This window comes from Silurus meridionalis, chromosome 14 (genome assembly GCF_014805685.1).
Source record: "Silurus meridionalis isolate SWU-2019-XX chromosome 14, ASM1480568v1, whole genome shotgun sequence".
NCBI lineage: Eukaryota > Metazoa > Chordata > Actinopteri > Siluriformes > Siluridae > Silurus > Silurus meridionalis.
Genome location: NC_060897.1, coordinates 11,684,239 through 11,708,336, shown reverse-complemented (window position 1 = coordinate 11,708,336; position 24,098 = coordinate 11,684,239). Strand labels below are relative to the sequence as shown.

At 38.7% G+C, this 24,098-nt stretch overlaps 1 protein-coding gene and 1 long non-coding RNA gene across 5 annotated transcripts in view; one reads left to right on the top strand and one right to left on the bottom strand.

Moving 5' to 3' along the window:
- The window catches only part of LOC124397249, a 22,585-nt gene extending 12,555 nt beyond the window's left edge, over window positions 1–10,030 (top strand). The window contains exons 2-3 of the long non-coding RNA XR_006927898.1: window positions 8,095–8,296; window positions 9,906–10,030. This is a non-coding gene — a long non-coding RNA (uncharacterized LOC124397249). The remainder of the gene's footprint in view (window positions 1–8,094; window positions 8,297–9,905) is intronic.
- rfx1a (regulatory factor X, 1a (influences HLA class II expression)) overlaps window positions 5,889–24,098 on the bottom strand; it is a 26,871-nt gene continuing 8,661 nt past the window's right edge. For 2 of the 4 annotated variants that reach the window (XM_046866764.1, XM_046866765.1), the window contains 16 exons: window positions 23,894–24,003; window positions 21,774–21,869; window positions 20,868–20,953; window positions 19,096–19,519; window positions 18,042–18,241; window positions 17,821–17,940; window positions 14,898–15,028; window positions 14,155–14,273; window positions 13,871–13,980; window positions 13,466–13,617; window positions 11,708–11,805; window positions 11,302–11,451; window positions 9,930–10,138; window positions 8,936–9,089; window positions 8,705–8,750; window positions 5,889–8,242 (listed from right to left, as the gene is read on the bottom strand). In XM_046866764.1, the coding sequence (XP_046722720.1) occupies window positions 8,091–8,242; window positions 8,705–8,750; window positions 8,936–9,089; window positions 9,930–10,138; window positions 11,302–11,451; window positions 11,708–11,805; window positions 13,466–13,617; window positions 13,871–13,980; window positions 14,155–14,273; window positions 14,898–15,028; window positions 17,821–17,940; window positions 18,042–18,241; window positions 19,096–19,519; window positions 20,868–20,953; window positions 21,774–21,869; window positions 23,894–24,003 (2,357 nt within the window). In that variant the 3' untranslated portion in view covers window positions 5,889–8,090. The remainder of the gene's footprint in view (window positions 8,243–8,704; window positions 8,751–8,935; window positions 9,090–9,929; window positions 10,139–11,301; window positions 11,452–11,707; window positions 11,806–13,465; window positions 13,618–13,870; window positions 13,981–14,154; window positions 14,274–14,897; window positions 15,029–17,820; window positions 17,941–18,041; window positions 18,242–19,095; window positions 19,520–20,867; window positions 20,954–21,773; window positions 21,870–23,893; window positions 24,004–24,098) is intronic. The other 2 variants (XM_046866767.1, XM_046866766.1) reach the window with 2 other exon arrangements.

The window sequence follows — 24,098 nt, the reverse complement described above, 5'->3', positions numbered from 1 at the left end:
TTAGACTTCACCACATGATACACAGGGCTCCATCATCAGACTTTGGATTGTTTGACTTGGTTTTATCATTAGTGCTATACTGCCCTCTATAGGTGCGATGTGAGCATCAACCTGAATGTATTCTTCAATGAAACGGCTATTTCCTTCTACAACAAAAGTTAGTTGTTAAGCCAACGGATATTCCCTATGTTTTATGCATAATGAAATGAGTTAACATGGTAACAGAAAGCCCCACAAACAGCACTGGTGTGTGTGTGTATATGCGATGCCTTTTTGTGCATTTACTTCATGCGTTATGGTTTCCTGGTGAAAGTCAGTAGGAGTAAGACAGAGTATATGTGTATGAATTAAGAGGGAGGGCAGTGGAGTGATGCGGTTTCAGGGAGAAGAGGTGAAGAAGGTGGAGGAGTTCAGGTACCTGGGATCAACAGTGCAAAGTAATGGAGAGTGTGTTAGAGAAGTGAAGAAAAGAGTGCAGGCAGGGTGGAGTGGGTGGAGAAGAGTGGCAGGAGTGATTTGTGATAGTAGGGTATCTGCAAAAGTAAAAGGGAAAGTTTATAGGACTGTGGTGAGTCCTGCGATGTTGTATGGTTTAGAGGCAGTGGCATTGAGTAAAAAACAGGAGGTGGAGCTGGAGGTAGCAGAGCTGAAGATGTTGAGATTGGAAGTGACGAGGATTAGAAACAAACTTATAAGAGGACAGCACATGTAGGAAGTTTTGGAGATGAAGTGAGAGAGGCCCGATTGAGATGGTTTGGACATGTGCAGAGGAGGGACATGGGGTATATCGGTAGGAGAATGCTGAGGATGGAGCCGCCAGGAAGGAGGAAGAGAGTAAGGGCAAAGAGGAAGTTTATGGATGTAGTGAAGAAAGACATGCATGTAGTTGGTTTAAAAGAGGCAGAAGATTTAAGACTAAAGTAAAATGTACAGTGCCCTCCACAATTATTGGCACCCCTGTTTAAGATGTGGTCGTGGACTTCTAAAAATTCTCAACATAGAACCCAAATGCAAAAAAAGAGAAAAATCCAACCTTTTATTTAAGTACATTACTTTGGTGGTAAAAAAAATCACACATTTAGAAAAAAAATAAAAACTTGAAATCATGTGTGCCACAATTATTGGCACCCCTGATGTTAATACTTTGTACAACCTCCTTTTGCCAACAAGACAGCACTTAATCTCCTCCTATAACATTTCACAAGATTGGAGAACACAGAGAGGATTTTGACCATTCTTCTTTGCACAATCTTTCTAGATCATCCAGTGTCCTGGGTCCTCTCTTATGCACTCTTCTCTTTAGCTCGCCCCACAGGTTTTCAATTGGGTTGAGGTCTGGGGACTGAGATGGCCATGGGAGGACCTTGAGTTTGTGACTGCTGAACCACTTTTGTGTAGATTTTGCCACATGTTTTGGATCATTATCCTGCTGAAAGACCCAATGACGACCCATCTTCAGCTTTCTGGCAGAGGCCATCAGGTTTTTATTTAAAATATCCTGGTACTTCAAAGCGTTCATAATGCCATGCACCCTAACAAGGTTCCCAGGGCCTTTGGAAGAGAAACAGGCCCACAGCATCACAGATCCTCCACCATACTTCACGGTGGGCATGAGGTGCTTTTCGGCATACTCATCTTTTGTTTTACGCCAGACCCACTTAGAGTGTTTGTTGCCAAAAAGCTCAATCTTAGTCTCATCTGACCAAAGCACACGATCCCAGTTGAAGTCCCAGTACCGCTTAGCAAACTCCAGGCGTTTACGTTTGTGAGTGTTAGAAAAGGCTTTTCCTTGCATGCCTCCCAAACAGCTTGTTGGCATGTAGAGAGCGTCTGATGGTTGTTTTGGAGACTCTGTGACCCCAAGATGCCACTCTTTGATGCAATTCTGTGACGGTGAGCTTGGGAAATTTTTTTACTTCTCTTACCATCCTCCTCACTGTGCGTTGTGGCAAGATAAACTTGGGACCTCTTCCAGCCTTGTTTGTCACTGTTCCAGTTGTTTTAAACTTCTTAATGATTCCTCTGACTGTAGATAACGGCAAGTTAAGGCGAGTGGCTATTTTCTTGTAGCCATTGCCTGACTTATGAAGGTCGACACACATCTGCCTTACTTGAATGGTGTGTTCTCTTGTCTTTGCCATGTTGACAAATGGGTAAGAGAATTAGGCCTCTGTGTCACGTCATATTTATACCCCAGGGAAACAGGAAATCATGAATTACTAATTAAAAGTCCCTAGATACCCTGACCAACCTTAGCAACTACAGAAAAATATATAAAAAAAAAAACAATTAAATTTTTCAGAGGAATTGTTAGGGGTGCCAGTAATTGTGGCACACATGATTTCAAGTTTTTTTTTTCTAAATGTGTGATTTTTTTACCACCAAAGTAATGTACTTAAATAAAAGGTTGGATTTTTCTCTTTTTTTGCATTTGGGTTCTATGTTGTTTTAAAAAAAAGGAGAATTTTTAGAAGTCCACGACCACATCTTAAACAGGGGTGCCAATAATTGTGGAGGGCACTGTAAGTTTTTGTAAACATTATAGAGGAAAGAAAACACAGAAAAATAAATGGTTCATGGAAAAGCTTAACAGTTGTCTGAACTGTTTTGATCTTTTCTCAGGATGTCCAGCTTTTCTTGAAAAGTCATTGAAAAGTCAGATACATTTGTATCTGTCACCAAATCAATTTCTTCTCCTCTGTCAGGCATTTTGGAGAAAAAAAAGCTGATAAATCCATTAGAAAATATTTGAACTCGTGCAGTTTGCAGCAGATGCAGGTTGTGAACTCTGACTAGTATGCTCTCTGACCATCCAATCAAAAGATGAGAAAATGCAGACTTGATTGGACGCCTGCTAAAGGGCCTTGGTGTGGCCAAATCACAGTCTGATTTGTTAAAGCAACAGCTTAAAGCAACATAAAGTTTATGGTAAAAAATTAAGATAATTGTTTCAAGGTGCATTTTATTGTCACATGTACATTACACCACAGTGAAACTCTTTCTTCGCATATCCCACTGAGGTTGGGAATCTGATGTCAGAGTGCAGGGCCAGCGAGTATACAGCAACCCCTGGTGCACAGCAGGTTAAGGGCCTTGTTAAAGGGCCCAACAATTGCAGCTTGGTGATACTGGGGCTTCAAGCCCCTGACCTTCTAATCTAAAACCCAGAGCCATAACCACTGACCTAACACTGTACATAGGGAATACCAGAGGTGGTAAAAGTACACACATTCTTCACTTAAGTAAAAGTAAAGATACTCATGTTTTAAAATATTCAGGTAAAAGTTGAAGTACTGACTACACTTTTTTACTCAAGTTAAAGTAAAGACGTTTGGGCTCTGAAATGTACTTAAAAGTAAAAAGAAGCCATTACTACTACCTGTTTTAGTGTCACGCTGGTAACTGGACGTCACATCATATTGATATTAGGGCTGTCAATTGATTAAAATTTTTTATTGCGATTAATCGCATGACTGTCGAGTTAACTCACGATTAATCACAACTTAATCGCACATTTTTATCTGTCTTAAATGTAAATGAATACTTTCCAATTTTTTAATATTCTAATAAACATAGGCATGGACAAATATTGATGCTTTACACAATGTATGTTCATGTTTTGTGAAACCAAACTCAACATAGCATGAACACAAAATATTCTTGTAATGGTTTTAAAGTAATTATGGTGTTTTAAATTACATAAATTATCAGGGTACCAAATGGAACCTTTTCTATGTTTCCACACAGATGGTTAATGGTGATACTGGAGAAACTAAAACTCTTATAACTTTTATACGGATTACGTAATCAAATAATCTTGTATTCGATGTGAATTTGTTTATTAAAAAGAAGACTTTTGAAGCTTTCTTGAAAATATTCACTGAGATTGAGGGTGTTCTATTTGTGTGTCTGTGAAGAGAGATGATAGAGAGTGCAGAGTGCCTTTATTTTACAAAAGCACAGCGTTTCTTTTTGTTGAGTGTGTGCGAATGAAAGTAGACCCTTTACAGTTTCTAATGGTGTATTTCTCTTAAAAAAAAAACAGAGTAATTTTAGTTCGTGGAGAGAAAAGAAAATACCCCAAAACGCACCGGCGCGTTTGTCAACCCCAGAGGGTAAATTGTCGGATGTGAGTGAACTTAAAAAGTCTGAAAAATATATCATGAAGTAAAGTACTGATACCAGAAAAATCTACTTAAGTACAGTAACTAAGTATTTGTACTTTGTTACTTCCCACCTCTGCTGTGTATAGTAGCTGTTGAGTCATTTAGCTTGTTTGTCTCTCCACATCCTCCTCTGTACCCTCTGCTCAAATTGTTTTAAAGCTTTGAATTTTATCACATAGCTGTAGCTCAACGCAACTTTGTCATAAAGCTGCACTGCATTCAGTTTCTTCTACTTTAGATTTCTCATTAATATAAACCATGCATCGTGATTTGAACATGAAAGGAAATTACCCATTTCAGTAACCAGCAAAACCAAACACTTTCTCACCTTTTTCCAATGTTAAGAAACACTTGCTGTTTCTTATAACTACTGAACACTAGTGTGAAAGTAAATCAGATAAGGCATCATTTCTGTTGCGCAGTATGCAGTATAATTAGTGTCAATATGCTTACAAAAAGCAATAATTTAATATACATTTCTGTAGTTAATCTGGTCTTTGTAAATTAGAGTGTGTGTGTGTGTGTGTGTGTGTGTGTGTGTGTGTGTGAGAGAGAGAGAGAGAGAGAGAGAGAGAGAGAGAGAGAGAGAGAAAGTGTGTTATATGAGATGTCCTATTGTGGTCAGTCACAAAACTGTCAAAAACAGAAGCTACAGTTGGTTTAAAGAAGTGCAGGGGCGTGTCTGTCTGTGTCTGTGTCTAGGTGGTTGGTGTTTTCCAGTTCCAGGTAATCACGGTTTTAATCTTTTAATCTATTACCATTCTTACCATGCTTCTCTTTGCATGCATGCATACAATTAAAAGCAGGGTAAAGCACCCAGATTAATCACCAGATTAATTAACCAGATCAGTCACTTTATTAGTAACATGATCCATAGTAATACTGTGTGTCATGCAGGTCATGTATGAGTTTATGGTCCATGTTGACACAAGTGCATCACATGATTGCTGCAGATTTTTTCTAGATGTTTTTATTCTGCAAATCGCACCATTCCATCACATTCTATAAGTGCTCTGTTGGTTCAGATCTGAAAAGTAAAAGGGCCATTAATAGATATACTTTATTGATCCCTTGAGGGTAATTATTGTGTTAAAGCAGCATGTTACACAATAGGGAATGGGGGAATAAAATAAATAATTGTATCTTATATAAATAAATACAATACTGAAAGAGGATATATAGAAACATAGTTTTTTTCACATGATTTTATTGATCTTGCCTGCATCCCTGGCACTGATGCTGCTCCCCCAGCAGACCACAGCACTATAGAGGCAACTTAGCCCAACAGACTGATAAAAGATTCCAGCATCCAGCTGAATACATTGAAGGATCGAGCTTCCTCAGGAAATAAAGTCTGCTAAACCCCTTTTTAAACACGGGTCCTTCAATCCAATCCTCCAGAGGTTGCCTGTTTTCTGGTCTGTGATTTTTAAGTGAAAACTGATGCAGTCTTCTCATTACTGACTTCCTTAAAAAAATGTCAAAGGAAACCACAAGGCAGCAAATGCACAAGCCCTGTTCTTGAAACCATGTAGACAGGAAATAAAGTACCATTATGGATGCATCTTCTCTTCTTCTTCTTCTTCTTTTTTTTTTTTAAACAGGAAGTAGTTAAGCACCGCAGCTGGCAACTAGAAAGACAAGTGTCTGCCATCATTTCAGCCTTCAAACACTGGTTTCCAAAAGTAGATGAAAAACAGAACAAAAGACTGGACACATTCGCAGTTTTAGAAATTCTTAATTTATTCATATCTTAAATTAAAAACATTTGAATTCCATTTGATTACTCCAAAGGCACAATCCTCCTCATAGTTTAGAAGATTAATAAAACACTGTCACTCTTTTTTTTTTTTTTTTTTTGTTTTTGTTCATTTTTTTAAATAAGAAACTGAAATGACCTTAAAAGGGAAATTCTTGCAGTTTATGAAAATGGCTATCGTACTGAAATGCTCTTCAGAACATCTTGTGATATGTCTTTTTGTCTTTGTATCAGAAGATTGTGAGGGAAAGAAAAGTACATGCTGGTTTGTGTTTATCAGGATAAGTAAACACTAAAAGAGTGCAGCCAATGTTGCTTCGGTATCACGGAAAATATACAGTCTAAGAAAACCGAGATCCAAGGTGATGGATTGTAAGATTCCCACGAAGAACGGGGAACCGATCTGAATTATTGTGAAGCAGTTTTCATTACACCACAAGCACAAATCTTTTTTTATTTTCTTAAAAGTGCTAAACGAGTTGAGGAGAGTTAGAAAGAAAATCTCAGATAGTAAAACCTAGGCTTTAGGGAAGAAGAGCAATGCTTTTCTACAGCACAAGTGCACTTCTCCATTCATCACTGCCTGCCCACTTTGCATTGTATAGATGTTAACACACCCTTTCTCTGAGTAAAACAGTGTGTAGGCAGTTTGGTTATAAAATAATAATAATAATAATAATTAATAAATAAATAAATAAATAAAAAGGAAAAAGGGCGAGCGGACAGGTATAAAAAACCAGAGTGGTTTGAATACACATACCAATATACCATTAAATGTGCACAAAACAGTGCAAATCACCAGTCTAACACAGAGAAGGGCTCCACTTTGTGACTCTAGTTAGACGACACAAATACTATCAATCCTATACCAAGTCTGGAATGGTACACCAAAACCAAAGACAAAAAGTGCAATAAAAAATATTTAAAAAAAGATAAAAGAGCAAATTATAAGGCAGGATTCAGAAAACGGTACTGCAGAGAATTATGAATTGGAACTCTCTTTAGGTTTTCAACTGAATCTTAACTCGGTATGCTCGGTATGTAACACTTGGTAGTGTACAACAAAAGGCAACCAAAAAAGACAAAAGAGAATGGATGCATGAAAATATCCACCAACGAAAACAACCAATATCATATCTTAAGAACAACATACACACACACGTATATACACACACTCACTCACACCAAAAAGTACGACATTCACTCGAATCAGCACGGCAGGAAGGCCCCCTGGTCCACCCACAAACACACAGACGACACAAAGCGGGGCTGCCGCAGAAAATACACAGCACGCACACACACAGGCGCACGGACATACATGTTTACAGTCATTCTACTGGCACCTACTTGCGCCCATTTGTCACCCTCACAGGCTGCGGGTGTTTGTCAGACAGATGCTCACGTAGCTCGGTGGCTCCGGTGCGACTGCAAAAATACTCACTTGGAGTGTCACATTTTTTTGTTGCTTTCTTCTATACAGCTCTGTAAGGGGCAGACGCAGTGCCAGGGTGGAGGCGCGAGGAGAAGAAAAAAAAAAACGTCTCGGCTATGTGTGCAGATCTTTAGACTGACTGAGACGCATCTTTTTCTAATTAGTGTGTGTCTGTGTGGCGTCAGTCCGGATTCTAATACACGCCTCTGTAACATTAAAAATCGTGCCAGCGATTGTATTCTCACCCCGGAGTGTTTCAGTCAGATATCTACACACCTGTAGTGTATGTGTGATTACTCAGAGTATTGTTTTGGCGCCGTTTGTCATACTGAAACAGAAAGAACATAACTTAAAAGCCAATTATTTGGGAGGTCTGAGGGTAGTTTGTAAGGGCAGTTGATAACATGCTGATATACTACGTCATTAACCGTTTCCACCCTGAGACTTCTGTTATAGGCGAGTTTCGAGTAAACAGGTTCTCTTTTCCGCTTTCAGTAGAAAGATATCTGCCAAAGACTGTTGTAATCACACATAAGCTACAGATTAATTCATAGAGGAGTGTGTGTGTTTATGTGTCTGTGTGCGTGTGTGTTTCGGTGTATAGGTTTGAGTAAGTACATGTGAATAGGTTTATGTGAACTGCAGCATGTTTTCACTATGTGTACAAAACAAATGTGTATTTGTGTGTGTTTGTTTGTGTTTGTCTGTGTGTGTGTGTGTGGGGGGTGCATTCTCAGTTCTCTGTGTGGCTGAAGAGCACTCGATCGGTCCGAGCGAGCTTAGCAGGCGGCTCCAGAGATTCCTCACCGAGGGCGGCTCCATCAGCAGGCAAAGCTAATTCCTGACATTCATCATCACTCTCCTCGTCCTCCTCATCTTCCTCTTCTGATAAATACACAGAGGAATGGTTACAATCACAGATGTGACACAGAAGGAGTGGTAAGTATGAGGCTAGGGTTTCAGCTTTACTCCAACATTATTATATCAATAACTGTAGATTCTTAACCTCCGTGGAAAGGGCGATAGGAACAAGTTCTGAGCAGCAGCACTGATCCTAAAAGCTACTTCATACAGTGCATCAATGAGAGGACATGACTGAATCGGCCTCCCCACACACCTTTAAAGAAACCTGGTTCATTTGTTTGTCATTTTTCATATTTGGATTATACTGTAGGGTTTTGATGTTTATACTGTCAATGAAAAGCTTGACTTCACTGCACTTGAGCATCACAAAGTACTTTAACACTAATAACTTTCCTATTTAAAGGATTAGACTGTATTCTGTGTAAAAACAAGTCTGAGTGTATGTGTGAATGTGTGTGTTTGTTTGGATGTGTGGTAGATTACCTTTATCAGGATCCAGTGTGTTAAGACTGCGACCAAGGCTAGCAAACTAACAGTGAAAAGAAGAACCAAAAAAGGAGATTACTCTCAAAACCAAACTGTGATAACCTTTTGTTGCCCTTGAAATTTTTTTCCTTTACAGTAAACGTGATCACACTTTCTCATATAGCGCATGATGACACACTTGTGTGTGTGTGTGTGTGTGTGTGTGTGTGTGTGTTTGTGTGTGTGTACCTCGCCCATAACTGCGATAGGGGTCTCCCCTTTAGCCTGAGCCACTCTGTGCTCTATTAGGTAATACATGTACTCATCATACAGCAAGCGGATGAGATGAAAGGAGCCAAAACTGGCTGCGCTGCGCAGTGTCAGATCTCTGATTACCATAGAGCTAGAGAGAGATGAAGAAAAAAAGAAAGAGAAAAGAAAGAAATATGTTTTATCAGGCTCTTCTGTAATGGTATTATGTTGTTATAATATATATAAATATAAAATATGTGTCGTTAAGCCGCCATTATTATAGAAACTCATATACGACTACAATGAGAGGGGTGGATAAATGATATCAAGAACAATTTAGAAGCAGGTTTGAGTCCACTTGACCCCTTAGACCCAAGGTTTTTAAAATAGGGTGGTCCAGAAGGCATGTATACAGGGTCCCTAACTGTATTGGAGAGTAGTATGAAATAATGCCAGGGCCATTATGTCTGTTATTAGTTTTTATGATTGTAAAACTAATTGATTCGTTTACTGAAATGTACTGAAATCTAACAATCAATAAATACAAGTATATATATTTTTCACTTTAGCTGGATTGTAAATAGAACCAGTAAGTCTGCAGAGATCATGAAGATAAAAATATGGTCATCGAAGCACAAATTAAGAGAATATCTTTCGGACGAATGCTGGTCATCCCTCCACACGAGCTCAAGATAAAGAACACTCTAGGTGTTTTGACAGATAATGTCACCAGACAGCCTAATAAAACTCTATATGTGAGAGCGTAATCAAAGATGAAACCATTCCCAAAGGCCAGAATAGCAAATACAGAATCATTTTGAAACGACTCAAAAAGCGTACAATGACTTATTTTGAACATATAGGTTACCTCAAATTTAATCATGATAAAATGTAAAATGAAATGTAAAATGAAAAGTTTCAAACTAGGACATGCCTTCCAGAAACACACAATTTCCTTCCTTTGCAGTTTGACAGATGATGGTTGGCTCACCTGTAGAAACTCCATCTGAGCAGAAAGAGTTTAGCAGCTTTGGGGAAGGCAGGGCTGGCCTGGTAGGGCTTTAGGACCTGGGAGACAACACCGTCCAGCCAGGCAGCCCACTGCTCCAGTGAGTTCTGCTGCTGCAGGGTGAGCTTAAAGTCCTGCTCTAACCTCTGCACAACACGATCCTCACACCTACACACCCAAGAGGCCTGCTCCTGTAAGAAGAAAGCGACAGAAAAGTGTGCATGAGTGCAGTGTTTTGAGTAACATTCAGAAATGACAGCTACTTGAAAAAGAGCATGTCAGGAAACACTCACGAGACCACACACAACAGCTTTGCTGCAAAAAAACCCTATAGGTTTGTCACTCACATAAAAGCAAACTAGTCAGTTGTCACGCGATTTTCACACATTCCCACACAAGACAACAAGACATCAAACTGTAGCTGCATGGACAGAGAAATTCATGTCTAAGCACCTTATACATACATAAATCAGAAGGTGTTATATATAGATTAGATAATGTTTGGTTCGCAACACTCTCACCATGCCAGACTTTCTATGTTTTCAGTTCTTTTGGCACAAAAATAAAGATCCAAACCTCCTTGGATGCAGTTGCTAATCTGAATTTACATTCGCTACTCAACCCATTACTACACACCATTTCTATTTTCTTTAGTGTCGTTCATGAATAATACATTTAGTGGAAAAGTCATAAACAGAGGCAAGCTGTGCAAGCGCTTGCACTGTTCTACTATTAAAAGAAACATCTCATTCCTTACTACATAAATGTACTGCCTGTTTATATGTGTACTATGTTGATTGGTTAAATGTTGCTGATTGATATTTTTTATTAAAAAGAACAGCTCAAAACTTGTGAGTCTTTTTGGACATAAAGCCTTTCAGAAGGAGTCTCTGGTGTCAACGCTCTGTAACAGTCATGTAAGGATTACAGACATTCTGATATAAAAGGTATCAAACACTGTGGGCTGTGCTATTATTGGAAAATAATTTCCACAACCTTAAGGAAACAAAAGTAACAGCATCTCATTACCTATTTCATTATCTTTCTCTAACAGTATAGATCAAGTGTTTTATTCTTCTTAATCCACATCATCTTCCCCGACGTCTTTTATCAACAAAATATGCATGTTTTCTTAATCATTTCCACCATTTCCATATTGTTACGATTATTCAGAGTTTTCAGTAATATCTAGTATATGCATATGTAATAAATGGAAAATATGTTGCGCTTCACACACTGTCCCACACCAAGTTTCAAACTGCCCACGTAACCCACTGTAGCATGTGCATCCACAGCTCGCTGTGCACTCTATAGTCTCCCATTCACAGAGGCAAGTGAGACCTTATGCACAAACCTGCACGTTTGCAAAGTCAACTCGGTTGAGGTCGCTGAGCATCTGGTTGATCTGCGCAGTGTTCTGTAGCACAGCACGGGCAGCCTGGGCCAGGTGGTTCAGAGAGGTGTACCTGCGCAGGGTCTGTGCAAAGGCATTCGCACATGTCACCTACAAAACAAAGAAAAAAAAATCATCAGCACAGTAAAAAAAAAAAAATACGCCAAACATATTTTTCCTGGAACTTAAAGAAGAGGAAAAGTAGCTGATGTCAAAACCACTTTTCCTACAAGGTTTGTGTTTTCATCAGTTTGGCCTCATTTCAGATGCACACTGATTATACAACATGTCACATAAAGTTCCTTTTAAAAGCCAGCTATCGATTGGTGCAGGATTAATTTTGTTTGTAAGTGTACAGTCTTCTCACTTTGATGCGGACCATCTCCTCTGGAATGTTCATCATAGCGTTAGTCAGCCAGCTCTCCAGACTCTTGGCAAAGTTTCGGATGGCTTGAGTTAAGGCACCTGGACAGAGAAGATGTGTTATATTGAAACCATTATTCATCACAAGTCATTCAGTCAACAGATTTGTTTAGTTTGCTCTCACAGAGCCTGAGGAAAGTGTGTTTTTGGGTAGTCCAATGTAGGTCATGATTTTTTTCTTCACTAAAACAAAGGCCTTTCTGTTCTCTGTAATCGATTACATATGTAGAGTATGTGTGAAACCCACAGCTATGACACAATGTTCATGCCAAGGGGCAGTCGTTGTAAAAACTATTGCACATGTGCTAGTAGGTTTTTGAGGAACTGTATGCAAAGTGCATATTTTGTAAAACCCTGATGAATTCTTCAGTCCAACCTGTTTGTGATTTAAACTCTAAATCTAAATGTCATCCATTCAAAAATGGGACCGTTTCTTCAAAAAGAAGAATTTATTGCTAAAATCCCAACGTGATTTCACCTGATTGTACATGGATACTACAGAATCTCATTATGCTTTTTCATTTCTTATTGAATTGCTTTATCGTGTAAAAGCTGGATGAAACTAAAATATGACTTTCTCCTCTTGCCCTTTATGCTTCATGGTAATGATACAGGTGCAGTAAATCAGCATCGTTCATTTTCTTTGTTGCTGTATTTGAGAAAATGTAATAAATGAGATGTTATCAGAGTGTTTTCATTTCGGAAGGTTTTAAGTTTGTATTACAGTACATTTCAGAAAACCATGCATTCTTCACTACTTTGAAGTGAATACATAATCTGCGTAGAACCCCACGGTTTGCATACAATGTTTGCATATAGGGTACTCTTACTGTGTGCCTTTAATCATAGAAAACTCTCTCCATAAAAAAAGGTATGATGCACAGGAGAATAAACATTGAAATATATAAATAATCAAAATATACCTCTCATAGTTCAGAACTTCTAATATTTGAGGAAAAGCAAGGTATTTTAACATTTACTGCAGAGAAAGCAGAGGAATTTCATCCATAACTGCAGTGAAACAGAGATGAAATACTACTGGAGTATTCTTTCAAAACTTTTTAGCATTGTTCAAAATCTTCGTTGAAATTTAGCTAGGATTTTGGTACCTTTAAAACCTAATTAGTATTTAAAATATAATACTGATATTATTCTTGACAATTGTTTAATTATGTCTATAAGACTTGATGATACAACAGTGTAACGTGACTTCTGTTTTTATTGTTTTTCGTGTATATATACATATTGATTCCGATACTGATACCAAAATGAGTAAACTACTTCGTCAGTAACTACTTCATCAGCAACCAGGAGGATCATTCAAGGTTTTGCACAGCTCTTAATATGTTGGTTGTTGTCATTTGCTGATAGTAATGAACTCCTCGTGCTCGAGTTTAAGATGTTACAGCGTGGATGGCCGACCCTAGCATGCAGTGCAGCATGTAAGTGTGGTCATTCAGGATGCTCTGGATTATACCTTGAATGATGAGACTTATAAAGAGTGATGGAAAAGGAAGTGTACATTTCTCAGTGCCTGCAGAAATCAATTGTTCTCATACCTGAACGTTTCCGTTAATCATTCTTAATAACTAGATCGTTGAAGTTTCATGTCATGTGATATTAGATGTTTGGTGTCAAAGTGTTTTTATGAACACATGTACAATTAAAGAAGGATGTGCTGAATGTTTAATGGCTGACTGACTGGGTATGGGTCGCAGTACGTCTGGGATGAGGATCTCCACCAGGCCCTGGTAGAGGGTGTTGTCGCAGTCACGGCTCCAACGCAGCGCCGGATCATATTTGCACAGCACCACGAGGCATGACTTGGGCAGCCGCTTCTCTGACTCATCATGACTAAAAAAAAAAAAGGATGAATAAAAACTAAGAACAAGCTGCTTCGACCAGTTCCTTCCCAAAGCCATATTTGTTATTTCTCTCCCACAGGCAGCGTCTGGATTGCTTGGCTTTGCTAACTGACAAACCGCAATGTGTTGGTAGTCTAATAACTATTTTTGTGTACATTTCAGACATATTAGTCACCAGGTTGCTTAAATTTGCCTATGTGACTTAAAAACATAGACTTATTGCAACAGTGTGTCACACTCACACAGACAGTGTGGCCGGATCTCCTGCCTGGCTCTCGCTAAACCTCCAGAACGTTTTCCACAGTGTCTCCACCAGTGTGAACTGCAGGTTTACCATAACGTCCAGGATGGCCTAAGAAAGAAGCCTGGTTACTCACAACAACCATGGTCTGAGCTGCTTATATTTCCGATACAATCAAGAAACAAAGATCGAATGTATTATATAAAGACTGGGCTATAAATGGTTTCGTATTAAGTCACATTCAGATACATACACAGACTGGACACAAATAGATTGCTGGGTTACCTCACAGTGCTCTCTGTAGAGTAGCTGAAAGCTCTTAATGTGTTCCAGCTCAATGCCCTCTGGCAAAGGTTTGCCCTGCAAGTCAATTTCAGGGAACTCTGGGAGAGCACGGGATGCATCTGCACATAGAGAACACAAGAAATCAATTTCCTTGTTTTGACTCATTTTCTTTATTCCTGTATAAGATTTAAAATTCCTATTTCACATTTGCATGGCTTTGCAGTGCACGTCTTTAACATCATTTCTAAACTGTAATTGAGTCTGTGGATGCATACTAATGACCCAAACACGATTTGGTTATTACCAGATTAGAATTATATGCTACTGTGCACTTTAAGCCAATAATAAAGCCAATAATCAGGTTATACAAAATGTGCAAAATACCTCTTTACCATGTCCTCAAATATATTTGGTTTTCCTCCATGCTTGTTCATACACATAACAACATAGAGAAGAGCTGCTCCAGAAACAGTTAAGATTATTTAATGCTACACCTAAAGATTTTCTAACCAAAACTGTTTCAATTTACATCACACCCTTTTTAGCAAGGTTTGCATTTAATAATGTATACTATTGGGACATGTGTTTTATAAGAAATCTGATTACTGACTAAATTAAGGTATATACATACAAGTGTGTGTAAACCCTTTTGACCAAACGATCACATTTTTGGTCTCTAGATCATAAAAAAAATGCTGCACATTAACGATGGCCAGACTGACCTAATACTTGTATGTTCTTACCCAGAAACTGTTGGTACTGCTGCACCTGGGCACTGATGTCAGACAACCCTGAACTCTGTTGTTGCTGCTGTTGTCCCGCCCCTGACGACATCCCGTTGGTCATTCCTTCCATCTTCTGTACTGGCTTCAGCCTAAAGGTGTTAGAGGGTAATTTAATGAAGATAAACATAAAACAACCATAAGACAACCGGATGTGACTGACAACCTATTTACACCAACTTTTTAGTCTTGGGTACAGTCACTAGTGTATTGTGATAATTGCAAATTGCCATTTGAAATGTATGTTTGTATTTCTTGCATTGTTTTTAATTTCAAATTAGTTTGATGCAAAATCTGGTTGCTGTGTGGAAAAATCCGCGAGGTGGCGTTTTTAATTTCCTCAAAGGCATAAAAATTTTGTTGATACCATCCATGAGCCTTTGGTGTATCATTGGGAGGGGTTATGATTAACAAATGCAGCTTTGAACATTAGTCATAAGCAGAGGTGGGAAGTAATACTTCATTACTGTACTTTAGTAGATTTTCTGGTATCAGTACTTTACTTCACTATTTATTTTTTGGACAACTTTTTACTTTCACTAATAAAGTTTTTACACAAATATCTTTACTTTCTACTTCTTAAATTTTCAAAACAGGCTCTTTACTTTAGTTTTAATCTATTTGGTGAAATGTCAATATTTGTTCTTCTCATTACGTGCCATTTTTCAGCCCATCAACCGATTTCCTGTCATTGCGCAGCTTTTTCAATTCACTGGTGTATCATTTCCTGGTTATCACACACCACAGACTTAGACTAGTTTACGAAGCTAACAACAAGCTCGGCAGAAGACCACAAGAAATATGGGGGTAACGTGGATGAGACAGAGGAAGTCAGCAAAGTAAACATGACTGAGAACAAAAACATTTTTAAACATTTTTGATCATCATCTCTGCTTGTGTTCTATATGGTGGAAATGTTTAAATGTTTTGTATTATTATATTAATTAAGGCTGTCAACATGCAAATTCATTTTAAAGGCACTGGATTTATTAACGCGCGATTATTGCAGCGTACATCTTCTTTTTGACCATATTTAAATATAAAAGAGGCAAAATTAAAACCTTCAGTGCAACACACGTTTATTCAGTACATCCTTTCTTCACTTATATATAATGAATAAATAAACTCTACCAAAAAAAACATGTAATCATTAAATATTCGTTTTACTGATGTGCCAATTCTCAAATCAGCACCAAAATCCGCCATGATGCACACATCTGACAATTTACCCTCTGGGGTCGACAAACGCGCCGGCGAGTTTAGTGGCATTTTTTCCTCGTAACGCCAAATCTTTTTTGATCGTACAGATAAGAGCAATACACCATTCAAATCTGTAAATGGTCTACTTTCATTTGTACACACTCATAATAACAACAAAATGCTGTGCAAACAAACAGGGGGTGCTTTCTGCCCTCTCTGTCATCTCTCTTCACAGACACACAAATAAAACACCCTTAATCTCAGTAAATATTTGCCTTACAGACATAGTAAATATATGTATAGAAAGCATAAAAAGTCGACTTTTAAATAAACAAATTCACATCGACTACAAATATTCTCTGATTATGGAGTCCATATTAAAGTTATAAGTGGTTTAGTTTCTCCGATATCACCTTATTAACCATCCGTGTGGAAACACAGCAAAGGTTCAGTTTCGTGTCCTGATAATTAACGTAATTTAAAACACCATAATTACTTTAAAACCTTTACAATAATATTTTGTGTGTATGCTCTATGTTGAGTTTGGTTTCACGAATAATAAACATACATTGTGTAAAGCATCAATATTTGTCCATTGGAAAGTATTAATTTGAGGTATATTTAAAACAAATAAAAATGTGCGATTAAGTTGTGATTAATCGTGAGTTAACCCACAACAATTATGCGATTAATAATGATTAAATATTTTAAACAATTGACAGCCCTAATATCAATATGACTTGAAGTCCATTTACCAGTGTGACACTGAAACGTAGTAGTAATGTCTATTTTTTTACTTAAGTACATGTCCAAACTTCTTTACTTTAACTTGAGTAAAAAAGTATAGTCAGTACTTCAACAGTATTTTAAAACATGAGTATCTGTACTTCTACTTAAGTGAAGTATGTGTGTACTTTTACCACTTCTTGTCATTTGTTGTATTTGCATATATTTAGATTTCTGTAAATCTACTCATTATATAGGTCTCCTGTAGTACTCTAAGTTCTCAGTGTTTAAAATGCAGCTTGGGTACTGCCTTGAGTTCAAAATTTATTCCATTCAATTGACAATCAGCAACATTATAAAATAAGTTTTATTTATTTCATTTGACATTTGTTTTTGTTGTAGTAATTGCAGTTTTTCATTAAAAAGCATTTTGTTCTGTTTTTTGTTTTTTTTGTCCTGGTACTTGTTGAGTATAAGAGCAGGCTGATTTGAAATGCCATAAGTCAATAACTCCTCATTCAATCATTATCATTATCATGTCACACTAGACATAGTACCCAAAGTCACAATTTCTTACACAAACTCTTCCATTTAATACTCCTGGTTCACTTCCAGACCCTATTTATGCAAACAATATTAATACAATATTAATACATTGGCAAGTCCTGCCAACAATTACAGCTGAAATGTTATTCTTGAATGTTTATGCTGTGTTTGAACCTTTGCCACAGTTTGAATGTCCTCTTTGCCTCCTGCTTGCTAACAGTTTTAAATCTGAATTCTGAAGTTTTTTTTTTGATTGTTTGGATATGAAGAGCCTCTCTATATCCATCCTTTGCACATGAAACTCAATCTCTCACTCGGATTCCGATATGTTACACCATGAATCAGAGATGGCAGACTTTTCCTCATGGACAGTGTAAAGAAAAAAATGGAGAGAATTGAGAAAAAGGTTTACCTCTGTTTTTGGGAGAAGGGCTGCTGCCTCATTGCCAGGTGTTGTTGGTCCTCCATCAGCCGGAGCAGAGAGGAGCTTGCTTTAATTCTCAGCCCATAGTAATGATATTTTGAGTTCCCTCTAAAAACAAAGCAGATACGTGTCTGCCTGTGCATACATGTCTACAGATGGTAGGGGGGGTGTTAGTATTGGCTGTTTATGCACCATCTATGCTTTTTTACCGAGTACCCAGGCGCCTCGTCCTCAGGCCCATAAAGACAGAGCGGATGAGTTTTCCAAAGGAGGCAGCATTCACAGGCTCCAGCTTCTGCTCCTGGCAGTGCAGCAAGTAGTGGCAGTAGAGAGTGGAGCGTGGCAGACTCACACCCTCTGCCGTCTCATAATTATCCAACAACCACTGCACCTGAGGGCCAGAGGACAGCTGCAAGGATGAGACACACACACAGCCACACACACTCAGACAGAGAGCCCAGGGTTGACCTGACGCACACACGGAGACAAGGACAGGACACGCACAGGTACACGTTCGCATGCTCTTTTCCCCACTCATGCATACACATGCTGACAGAGATATGTCAGAATGACATGACATGTACATGACCCAAATGATCATATATGAATTTATATGCAGATTACAAACATAATTCATACAGTAGCACCATCACTGTGCTGTCTATAAGACATCATATACAAATACACACATTCAAACACACATGCTTATCAGTCGTATCTTTCAGCGTGCCGTCGCATACAATATGGGTATGCAACAACATGGGATGCCTGTGGCTTTGTGTGGTTCTCCTTACAGCCGTGTTTAAAGGCCTTTTGAGTGAATATGAATACCAAAGGTGATTCTTTTCTCTCATGCAAATTATGATATGAAGCATGATGAAGTTATGATTAAATTCTAGATTTGAATTCAATGAATATGACAGCACAGTGAAAGAAGGAAATCTGTGCTCTAGTGCTAGAATACATCTCAATTAATGACTATTTGATCTCCTCAAATATACAGACTGTTTCTCTGTGGTAAACGTAACAGGTTTGATAACTGCAGTAAATTTTATATTCCGTTGCACCTAATGGCAGAGGATCGGTGGCCGACTTACTGACTCCCTCTGCTCTTTGACTGTGCTCTCTGATGCGTGAAAGGGAACGATGGACGCATCATCGTTCTGTTACTGGAAAGGGTGAAGGTGGCGGAGTGAGTGACAGGTGTATTCAAGCGGTTGATCTCCACTCTTTTCCTCTGTGAAGTTTTTTCCGTGGTCATACCTTTTTGTCTGCGGACGGCACGCTATTCTCCTCTCCCTCGCTAATACTCACGGTGGCCGGGGAGACGCGAGCATTTTGCGTGTAACTCTGGCCGTTTCCACTGCTGCTGCTGCTGGTGCCTCCGCCACTGCTGAGCATGTAGCCTCCCTGAATCACGTAGCTACCACTGCTACCATTAGCTCCGCCTCCTCCATCCCCGGAGCCGTTAGAGGCCGTACCTGACACTGCAATTACTGCTGTGGCTCCACCCCCTGTGCCAGGTGTGGCACTAGTCACAATTTGCCCCGTCTCTGTCACAAAGCCCGTATTCACAGGAGACGCAGCCTGGGAGCAAGAAACACTGACACTGGTGCTTTCATAATACTGAGCACCACTGGTCTGAGTGTACAAGGGACTGTCAGTGTACACAAAACTGCCGGAACGTCTAAAAAGAGGGAAAAAAAACTGTTATTATTATTATTATTATTCAAAAAAGTGTTTTCAAAATTTGGAATTTGTACAATAAACTGGCCTTTATACCTCTAAACTGCATTTTCTAACTCAATTAAGCTACCTTTACCTTAAACCTCATAAAAGTTTTATAAAAAATATTACAGCCTTCTACTGGCTGGAGACTATCGTGCAAACGCTAAGCCCCGACCCTTCCATGGAACTGACCCCAACCCTTCTGCTGAAAATATGAATGCCTCCTGAGCTGCATTTTAAAGTCTGATTTAACCACTTACATGGATTTGTAACATACCGTATTTTCCGGACTATAAGCCGCTACTTTTTTCCCACACTTTGAACCCCGCGGCTTAAACAACGAAGCGGCTAATATATGGATTTTTCCTGGGTTTTTTCAGGTTTCACAAGCTTCATGCCAAAAAACTGAGCCCCATAACATTAGACCAATGAAATTGCCGAACGGGTTCAGGTGAACCAATGAAACTCTTTATATTAAATCAAACACGATCCCACTGAATTGGGCCGCACCACATCATAAATATGGATGAGGTTCCTCTGACGTTTGACTTGCCGCTCACTCGTACTGTCAACAGGAAATGAGAATCATTCGTCACGCTGAAAACAACCGGGCATGAAAAAACGCACTTCACCTGTGTTCTGAGCTGCACGGCATCGGGAGAAAAGCTTCACTGATAGTGATTTTGAAACGCACGACGATGCCAAAAGAAAAGCTCCCGAGAGAAATAGTTGTGAAAGGAAGGAGGAAGACAGTGAACAATGACTTTCTTGGTAGTCTACTGTTTAGATACAAGCCGTGTAACAGACACTGTCTTTCTTAAAGCCTGTGTAAAGTTCATTAGTTTCAATGTAGACATTATAGACAGGTGCGGCTTATTTATGTTCAAAATAAAAATCTTTGTACAATTCAGTGGGTGCGGCTTATATTTGGGTGCGCTTAGTAGTTCGGAAATTACGGTAATCATATGACCAAAACTTTTATTACTTTTTACTTTTAACTTTTTATTACCAACACAATACATGCAAACACATGAATGTATAAATCAGCATTAAATAAAAAGTCTGAGTTGAGCACCTCTTTTTCATTTGGGGGAGGGCAAATTTCTTGGTTAGAGTATAAATATAAACAAAAGCCTGTAATAAAGAAACAAGTTTTTCAAAGTGGCATATCAGCCAATCCAGATAAAATTTGTGAAATTAGTCCTAAAACCTTTAATTAGACCATTAATTTAACAAGACGGTTTCATTATTTTTGTAATGAGACAATTTAAAAGAAAAGGGAGTGTACAGTCAGCTCTGATACTTACATGGTGCTGGTAGTGTAGCTTGTGTCTCCCTCCACATACTGCACCTGGTTAGTGTAGACATGCTGCACAGGTACCTGCTGCAGCTGCTGCACATCCAAACGTGTCCATGAGACACGTGCACACATGCACACGCGTAGAAACACATACATAGAAACACAAACCTGACATTAGAACATACTGACGAAAGTAAGAGAATTCTTACTTCCTCTCCCTGCTGCTTTTCTTCCTTTTTCTAAGCATTTCCAAACCCTTTTTGAACATTCATACTTCCAGACTCAAACATCTTAACAATGACTAATAAATATACCAGTTTCAGAAGAACAACATCTCTTCCTGTTAAAGCCACCTACTCTATGGTCAGAGACCACCTCAAACACATTTGCAGCAGGAACTGTTGGTAGATCAGCGTAGGGCGGCTGCTTTGGCTCTGAAACCAGAGAAAGAACTGGAACTAAAACACCTTGTGAAGGCAAAGCCACAAGCAGGTTCATGGTTGAGATGGGGAACGATGTGGTGTATTCCACCATGCTGTCTGCTCTGATGCCGACTGAGTCAGAGGGAACATCCATAAATATCGCTATGTAGCTTTCCTCTATGTTTGCTACTTCTGCCCTGTTCTCATTCTGCCCTTCCTCTCTCTGTATCTCTGTCTCCCTTGTTCGCTTTCTACAAGGATTCTGGAAGTAAACATGGCAGGATTATACATTTCTATGCCTATGCTCAGGAAAAACATTGCACACTTACTGTACGGGGTCAAATGTTACCAATGCAAAAATGTTGAACGGTTTGTAAGCATGTGGCACAATATGTGAGGTTGGGTAATTGAAGTATATGAATATTTTCATAATCGTGTGCTCATGAGTGAGAGCCAAAAGGTAAATGAGGCTTGTGTGTGAGAGAGATCACCTCCTGAGTCAAGTGTACAGGCTGTAGGCTGGTGACGCTCATTTGTGTGCCCTGTTCAGTCTTGGTTTGCTGAGATGTGGCTTGGACCACAGACCTCTGTGGGCGAAATAACAAAGAAACTGAACTCTCTTGTGAAACAAAAACAAGCCTTCACAGGGTTGTGCAGTGTGACAGTGTTGTCAAAAAGCATCACAGCCAAGCCAATTGTTATTCCAAACTGTTGCGCCATATTTAACAAGCTATACACTACCACACGTACTCCTAAACCGTTCGTGGGAGCTTTTACACCAGTAATGTGGTCTTTCTGAAAATCTGTTCTTGTGTAAATGTATGAGACTCGAATGTAATGCTTTATATCAGATTATTGCCATGAGTTCATGCACTTTTATATATGGCTTATCAATTAGCTTCTCAATTACACCTACAAAAAAAGGACAAAATTAAGATTGGAAATGAGCAATCTAGAACAGAACCATAAATTAAGACAAATAAAATAGATCAGTCACTTCACTGCACTTCATTTCAAACACAAGTGTTTACGAGAGCCGACACTTTGCAGTGGCTAAGCTGCATTACTGGAACATTTCGCAATGCAATTCTAATTGCCACTGCTATCGATTTGTCGTTACAGCTCTTTGTGAGTTTTTTGCCTTTTATAGACTAAATGTAAATCAGTAATGCCACAAACACACTTGATTAGGCATTGAGCAACACATGCAGAAGTACAAAGGAAAACAGCTTTTGCAAACCTGCCAGGAATTTTAATTCAGTTTGGCCCACAAAAAACAACACTAAAATATTCATAAATGTTGCCCATTGTGTGTGTGTGTGTGTGTGTGTGTGTGTGTGTGTGTGTGCTTGTGCATGGTGTATATATAAATTTCCATTCAAATATTAGTTTGTTCATTATTGTGTCTAAATCACATTAATTACAAGATAACGATTTGGAAATTCTATCATCGCTGTTCATCATCTTGGACTCTGTAAATCGGGTGTTTCTATGACAACGCACATAGCAGATACACTGACCATTATAGTCCAGCCGACTCTATAATCAACCCTTAATAATATAAAAAAAAGTTGGAGTATAAAAAAAAATCACATGTAATGAGTATTTATTAAAATAAAACATACAGAGGAGTTGTATAATTTTTAAAAAATATTTTACCATAATATTATTTGGTGTATAAGTGGATTTATTCCTGTCTTCTTAAATGACGTTCTTAAAATTTAATAGAAACAGTTCAACTTAAGTTTACAGTTATGCAGATAATTATGCGATAATTGGGTTGTGTCCCATTACATCCTGCTGAGTGTTTGGAACACTGAAAAAAAAACATGACATGTGTAGTTCAATAAATAATAAAATGTATTGTTATTATTTAACCCCACCCCCCAACAGGAGAAAGTCAAAGGAAAAAGACCCCACCCAGTTTTGATTAGAAGAACTAGGAGGGAAATTGGCGAATAAAACATCAATGTTTTAAGTAGAGTAAAGTCTTTAGTTTTCAGATTGGCAGGCCAACATTTTAACTAGTGGGATTCTGTGACTCGACTGTGCTGCATTGCTGATAAAGTCAGTAAATCCTACAGTAGCACTAAAACTTGCTTCACCCATTAGGGGATAATCAGTATTCATGATCCGCATGTTCAATTTGGCACATGTTTTTATGCTGGATGCCCTTCCTAACACAACCCTCCCCATTTTTCCAGGCTTGGGACCGGCTTGTGCAATCCTAATGGATGGGGTTGGTTCCCTGACCGGGAATCGAACCTGGACTGCAGCGGTGAGAGCGCCGCATCCTAACAGTAGCACAAATGACAATAATCTGTGTAGATTTAAAACATTAAAAATATGTTTTAAACCAGGCAATATGATTATCTGGCATTTGCTCTGTTTAAATTGTGAGGACTGATGTCATGTGAAAATGAGGCGACATTATATGAGGAAGTGATGAGTATTTGGTTTATTTTTAAAAAATGATGCAGACCAGATGCTTTGGTTTTTGCATTGTGATGAACACATAAATAGTTATTATATTGTATTGATTGTATTTACTGAGTGTGTGTGTGTGTGTGTGTGTGTGTGTGTGTGTGTGTGTGTGTGTGTGTGTGTGTACCTGCTGAGCTGATTGCACCTGCTGTACCACCTGAGTGGGAACTCCAGTCTGTACTACTGCAGGTGGAGGGCTGGAATCGGAAACTGAGTCACTGGAATGGATGGAGCCCTCTGGAGGAAGAGAAAAACAATGATGTGAAAGATGACATACAACATATCGCTTGCTAATCAGAAATGAGTGATCGTTGACAGTCTACTACTGTGAA